The 7,430-nt window shown below is 32.4% G+C and overlaps 1 protein-coding gene across 1 annotated transcript; it reads right to left on the bottom strand.

Moving 5' to 3' along the window:
- Positions 1-3,494: 3,494 nt before the first annotated feature.
- Positions 3,495-6,356, bottom strand: LOC108479597 (cysteine proteinase mucunain-like). The gene is made up of 4 exons (XM_017782307.2): positions 5,597-6,356; positions 4,368-4,603; positions 4,135-4,272; positions 3,495-4,044 (listed from the first exon to the last, which is right to left on the bottom strand). The coding sequence occupies exons 1-4, from the start codon at positions 6,075-6,077 to the stop codon at positions 3,772-3,774; spliced, it is 1,128 nt and encodes a 375-aa protein (XP_017637796.1). The 5' UTR covers positions 6,078-6,356; the 3' UTR covers positions 3,495-3,771.
- Between the last annotated feature and the right edge of the window lie 1,074 nt (positions 6,357-7,430).

Raw genomic sequence — 7,430 nt, 5'->3', positions numbered from 1 at the left:
ATTTAAAATAGTAAGAGTTTCAAAGAGATTGTTGAAGATTTGAGGTTTTGTTCCAAAATATTTGTAACAACTTATTTTCAATGACATCAGAAATAGTGGTTTTGAGACTACAATTCTGACGAGCGAGTTATTATTTTATTATTATTTTAATGTTTATGGGATTATATTAAGATTGTGCTAAAATTTCATTAAGAAATTTCGATGTTTAAATGGTTAATTAAGTAAAAAGGACTAAATCGTAAAGGGTGTAAAAAGTTGAGTTCTATCAGTTAAAGGGGATAAATGACCATGAAACCTTAAACTAATGGACTAAGATGGTAAATATACCGTCCTTGATATTAGTGGACAAATTTGGACACAATTATGTTAGTTTTAAGTTATATTAGTAAGGGTAAATAGGTAATTAGTTAAATAAAAACAAAACAAATGACAAAATGCTATCATCTTCTTCATATTTTTGTTTTCAACTGAATTATCCATGGAAGGGGAAGCTTGAAGTTCGGCTAGGTTAAAATTTCTTGCATGGTATGAATTCGTGATCCGTTTTTAATTATTTTTATGTTTTTGAAATCATTGCAACTAGGTCCATCTAGCTTGTAACTTCGTTTTTGAATCTGTTAAAAAATTTGGAAGTTATCATTGATGAATCTTGGTTGTTTATGATGATAATTATATATTTGAAGCTTTGGTTGTGATATTTGGTTGTTGTATAAAGTGATTTTTATTAGATTTTGATTTGAGGATTAAATTGTTAAAATGTCAAAATTCAAGGTTAGATGGTGAGATTGATGTGTAATAGGAATTTTTAAAGATCCTAGAATATTCGGCTGTAATTTTATTTCTAGAAAATGGTTAATTTGATGATTTTCGGGTTAAGGGACTAAATTGCAAAAGTTGTAAAAGTTTAGGAAAAATGTCTAATTAATGGAAAGTTAAGGATCATATACATTGAATGGAATGTCAGAAATGTATGAGATTAATATACTTTATTTATTATTATATAGATAAAAACTTGGATAAAAAAGACAATAACTGAGGAAAAGAGAAAATAGCAGATTAGCCCCCCGCGTGTTGTTCAGAATCAAATAATAGGTAAGTTCATAGTGTTTCAATAAGTAAATGAATTTCTACTTTCATTTTTACATTATATTTCTTTAATTAAATGTCTATAGTTAATTATTGAATGATTGCACATACGTGCCCCTGTTCGTACTTCGATACCCTTGATTGTACATACGTGCCCCTGTTCGTACTTCGATACCCTTGATTGCACATATGTGCCCCTGTTTTTACTTCGGTAGCCCCGAACACATTTACGTGCCTTGATTTTACTTTGATAAGCCTGAAATCAAATGGTATATGAATTGTGTCTAATTGTATTAGATTAAATGTAATACTATGTCCTTACTAAGTTAGTAAACTTACCGGTTCTTGTGGATTATTTTGTAGATAACTGTTGCTGAAATTTTGGAAGGATCAATCAATCGGCTCACACTATCCATCAAAGTTGGTAGCTTTTGTATCTCTTAGGGTAGTGGCATGTATATGTGGCTAAATGTGTTGGTTTAGTACACTTTGATACTTTACTAAACTATGTTATTAGGTATTTTAACATACTTGTAAATAAGTTCTTTTTAGTGTAATTAGAGTGGTATGAAAATGAGTATGAGGGATTTAAACAACATTCACCACTACATAAGCATGCCATTTAACACCCTAATATAATCCCTTAGGTGTATGCTAAAATGGTTAGATTTATTAAGAGTGAAATTGCTTGTGAAATGGCTTGATTTTGGGTAGATTTTGGGTCCACACAGCTTGAGACACGAGCATGTGACTCAGCCGTGTAAGGCATACGGCCTGGTGACACGGTTGTGTGCCATATGAGAGTTCTTTTGTATGCAAGTCAGTGAGTTACGCAGCCTAACACGTGGCCTAACGCACGACCTGACAGACGAGTGTGTGGGGTAACTCAGAGAGTTACAAGGCCTAGCATAAGGGCCGTGTGACACGACCGTGTGACCTTACTCAGAGAGTTACACAGGTGAGGACACGGCTGGGACACGGCCGTGTGTCCCTAGTTCGAAGGTTACACGGGCTGAGACACGGGCATGTGACCCCTGTTTTGCATATTTTGCATCTTTTTCCTAAAATTTTCAATTTGTTTCCAATTGGTACCGATTTGCTTCTAAGTTATTTTAGGGCTTCAAAGGCTTGATTTAAGGACAATATGCATGTATATGAATGGTTTATAATATGATCAAATTATTGAATGTGTTAAGTTTAAATGTTTCCGTTTGTACGTTAATACTTCGTAACCCTAATCTGGTGATAGAGACAGGTTAGGGGTGTTACAAGATTCTTGAGATTGTTGATTTTTAGATTTTAGGGTTTCCAATTCTTTTTCGAGCTTAAAAGCGTCATGATTTTTAGGAGAATCATCGTTGGGGTTGTGACGGTGGTGGCAACATTCCATGGCGGTCCAAGTGACATTGGTGACTTCGAGAATAGTCTTGGCAACCTCCACAGCTTCATGGTCAATCGTCTAGGAGGAACTGAAGGTGAAGGTAATATCGACTGAGGAATAGAAAAAAAAAAAAGAAAAGAAAGAAAGAACGAAGGAGGAGTGTAAAAATTGAAAAAGGAAGAAAAGATCCTATTCAGTGCTTATTCGGTGGTGAGTAAAGGGAATGGCTATGCAACCTTTTCCCTAAATAAGAATGGATTCAATGCAGGCTGTATTAGCCATTATAGCCAACCAAACATTGGTTTGGTGATAGATCCACTGAATTGGGCTATAATCTATTCCTATTACACCCAACCAAACAAGTTGTTAGTGTTTGCAGAATAGAAGTCAAGGAGTGTTGAACTATGGCTAACTATTCTAGTTACAATTTAGTTTCTTAGTGATTTAGTTCAAAGGAATGTTCAGTTTATGACATTTACAAGTGTTGATTGACTTGTTTTGTTGATTCACTTAGTGTACAAGTTACTTATTTTTTTTTTTTTGGTAAGTTTCAAGAAGTGTAGTGTTAGGTGAAATTTTTGAATAAAAGTAGAAATGTTTTGACTGAATATAGATTGAAAACAGTTTCAGCACTTTCTTCTTTTGTTCTTTTCTTTTTCTCTCAATTTGAAACACCAATAGTATTACATCCATCACATATTACAGACAGTTTCCTTTTCTATTTTCCCATGAATTTTGTTTTTATAGCTGAATATCCTATAGTAATGGCTCTGCTAATACAAGTTTTCTCTAAATGATCATCGATCGTACATCGCGTATTTGTTCATTTCATCCAGCTTTTTACTGGATTAGCTTCCGGATGTAGCAGAGATGTTTTTACTTAGAGAAACCCAAGTTATATTGCTAAAATTGCTTTACACGGAAGGAAAATCCAACATTTCTTGTCGTCTGTACGGTATATCTTTCATCAAATGTATTTTGCAGAATATAATACCAATCAAGCAGTGCAGTTGGTATAACATCAAAATTAGTTCTGAAGTTGAATTTGTCTTAGTTAATCTAATTACTAGAGAGTACTTGACAAATAAAGATAACATACATGAATTGAAATTTCATGAATCATAAATCATAACAATACCAGTTTCCCAGTTGTTTTTGATGAATTGTAAATATATATATATAACAATGATAAAATCCCAGCATCATTATTTGCATCTGGGAGTCGCTGATTGTCTTCTCCAATGGCCTAAAACAGAGCAGGTGAGACATTTTTAACTCAAGAACTGCAAACTGTAGCAATGAATTCAAGCACTGCTGATATTCTCAGTGCTTTCATTATAGTAAGGTTGGATGATATTTGCCCCATTCTTAACAGGATAGGAAGCCTCCATTGCAATACCACACTTTCCGGTATTAGCATTAATATTACGCTCCATTCTTATATATCCATTTTCACCCCAATTGCTGCCCCATGAATTCCTCACAATCCAGTAGTCTTGACCGTTATCATCGGAGCCATATCCGACCGCAACCACGCCATGGTCTAAAGCTAACCCGCATTCACCATTAAAAACTCCCTGGAAATATGTTCAAACAATGACAAATGGTAAAACACTCTAATTCTTGTACAGAGTGTTATTTTGCTTGAGAAAAATAGGTGAACTTACTGATTCATAGAGTTGGAAAGCTCTACCACCAGCTTCAATGGCGATACTCACAGGCTGATGTGCGACGGCCTTTTTTAAAGCATTCTCGTTATTTGGAACATCCTCGTACCCATCAATGCTAACAACCTTAGCGTTTTTCTGTCAGAAAAAAGAAAAAAAAGGCATCAAAATCCATAACCATAAACAAACTGCAAGATTACTGTGGTGTTAGGATTTAAGCATTGGGAACTGACTTTTGTTGGATCACATTGGTTATTGAAGCCAAGGTAAGGATAATCCTTTTCAGTGTCAATGCCACCATTGTCGATAATGAATTGGAAGGCATAGTCCATTAGGCCACCATTGCAACCGGCATCGTAGGATCGGTCACAATCGACTAGTTCTTGTTCCGATAGAGAGATTAGTTCACCGGACACGATTTTGTTTATGCCTTCCACTGCTGCAATTGCTGAGAATGCCCAACAACTTCCTGAGCGAAGAGAAAAAAAATAGATGATAACAGGGCGGGTTAAATTGAGATTTTGTAAACAATTTTTTGTATTTTTGGTAGTCATTATTCCTTTATTTGCACTTAATTTATTAAATTAAGTATAAAAAAAAACTAAAAGCTTATTCAGATCCATTAAGCACTTATTTACTACAAATTAAAGTTCATGAGTTCATTTGCATGTAATGGAAGTATGAAGACTCCTCTAAATAAAGTAGCAAAATCCTTAGTATTTTAGCTTTTAATTGGTTTTAGCTTTATTTGTGAAATTTATATATACACTAATTTTAATTGTTTTATCAATCCATACACCAACTCCGTTATGAAATTATTAAAATTTCTTAAGTTATATATTATGAGGGTGTTTTATCCTTTTATATAATAAATAAAAATTAATTATAATAAGATTTAAACCCGAAAGACAATATATGATAAACTATTAATTTTATAATTGTAAGTAAAATATCAATTATATTTTATAAAATTTTAATAAATATATTTATTACATAATTTTTATTCACATTTCATAAATCTAATGTGTATTTATAATAGATAACGTATGATTTTTTCCCTAATGTGTATTTATAATAGATAACGTATGATTTTTTTCCCTGTGTAGCAATATTAATTTTCCTGTAAAAATAAATGTAAAAAAAAATCTAATGTTTTTTAAAATATATATAATGTTTTAATGTGACTTCAACTACCAAACTACCGTTCCATTTTCATAACTACCATTCTGCCGCCAATCCGTAGTCCGGCTTTTGATAAGAGGATAAAGGAAAATTAAAGAACGAAATCAAAATAAAGGGTTTTTTTTTGGACGGATCATGAAATTAGCATGAAGCCTTAAGTCACAAGTAATCTCATATTCTTATTTGATGTTAGATTAGGATACTTCAATAATTAAAAAAAGAAGTGCATGGATATAATTATTTTCATTTTGAAGTTAGAAATTAAATAAAATTCACTCACCACAAGATCCTTGATCCTTGACTCGACTAACAGCTCCATGATCTCTCCAGTTTACTGAATCCGGCAAGTTATCGCCGGCACGGTGAGCGTAACGTGAGCTGGGGATCTTGGACTTCATGAGTCGACGCCTAGGGTCAGTCCTGGTGCCCAAGAACTTGGCTCGGTACTCTTGGTTGGTTAAATCCGCAAACTTGTTCAACCCAAGCTTATATGTAGTGTTGTTGTTAGAGTTATGTTCATCAATGAACATCAAGTTATCCTTAAAGATTTCGAACCTTTTCTCTTCTTCACCGATACCATTGTAAGCTTTGCCATGTTGGATGACCCAAGATTTGTACAATCCCATCACTTCATCATCGCTTCTCCAGCTTGATGATGATGATGATGATGGATGGTTTTGGTTTAAGGTTAGAGTGGATATGTATGTAGCCAAAGATAAGGTGAAGAAGAAGAAAAGGGGGAAAAGAAGGGTTAATTCCATGGGAGATTTGAGAAGGGTTGTTGGAGAGAAAGGTTTGAGGAAATTGAATTGATGAAGAAAAGAAGTGAGGTTGAGGGGGTTTATAAAGACAATGGAAATGGTTTAATAATTCAAAAGGGTAGAAGATGAATGACGGTTGGATAATTATATTTAAAAAAAGAAGAGGTTTTCGGTGTTGTTGGTTCCTTCAATGTATATTGTATGAGAAAAAAGAAAAAAAGAACAAAGGGGCAGTCGAGTCCTTTGGAACTTGGATAAGCACTTCTCAACGCAATCTTTGTACTATCGGAAAATTAAATTTATTTTTAAATATATATTTAAGGGATGAAAAATTATCCTTTTACTTAGAGGAAGGGGTTTCTCTTTACTCTTCATCTACCAGTCAGATTCCAACCTAAAATGTTCAGTAGAACCAAAAGAAACTGAAAAGAAAAACCTTACATTGGAATCTGAGATGGAAAAGAAAATAAAAGGAAAAGCATTCTCGACTCTTTTGCTATTTCCAAGAGCAGGAAGTCCATCAACATTTTCGCTTATTTACTAGAAAACCAAGTTAATAAGTTAGTTATAAAATCATTATTGTATGGTTTTTTTCGTTCGTGTCATTCATATCAATTGAAAGTTTTTTTTTTCTTCTTTTGTATGATTTATTTTTTTATGAAACAGCTTTAAACATTATATTTGTACACTAAAATTTAAATAACTTTCGACTTAGATCAAATCATGGAACTCGATTCTTGGACTTTAAAAAAACAAAAATTTAAAAGCCTGATAATTTAAATAATTTTTTAAATAATTTAATGATTTAAAATTTTTTTAAATAATTTAATAATTATTTTATAATTTTAAAAATTAAATGACCAAAATATAAATTTACTAATAATTTAATTATTTTGATATAATTCACCCTAATTAATATTGAAGTAGAAAAAGTTACATAATTATATATTTTTAATACAATGTTAAAGATAAAATATTAGGAAAATATAGTTTAAATCGGTGCTAAGCATATATTGACAAAATTTTAACCATTTATCTATTTAAGTCAAGATAATAATAGTATAATTATACGAAACAGATAGAGTTGCAAGTTGCAAAATGTATAAACTCAGAATCTGGTCTTAATATTCCTACTTGTTGGTTTATCATACGCTATGCCCCCATACCACTCACATGCTGTCATGTTGTTTTCTATTTTCTCAACTTATGAAATTCAGCGCAACCTTTTCATTCAAATTAAAAAAAAAAAACCAATTTGCTGAAATTTGTAAAATAGAACACTTAATTGATTTCCTTGTTCCCAATCAAATATTTCTTTTCGGGGGTTTCAATACGAGCATCCCAAGATAATAT

The sequence above is a fragment of the Gossypium arboreum genome, chromosome 12 (assembly GCF_025698485.1).
Source record: "Gossypium arboreum isolate Shixiya-1 chromosome 12, ASM2569848v2, whole genome shotgun sequence".
Taxonomy (NCBI): Eukaryota; Viridiplantae; Streptophyta; class Magnoliopsida; order Malvales; family Malvaceae; genus Gossypium; species Gossypium arboreum.
Note: the sequence above shows the minus strand (reverse complement) of the source record. Positions and strands in the feature narration are given on the sequence as shown.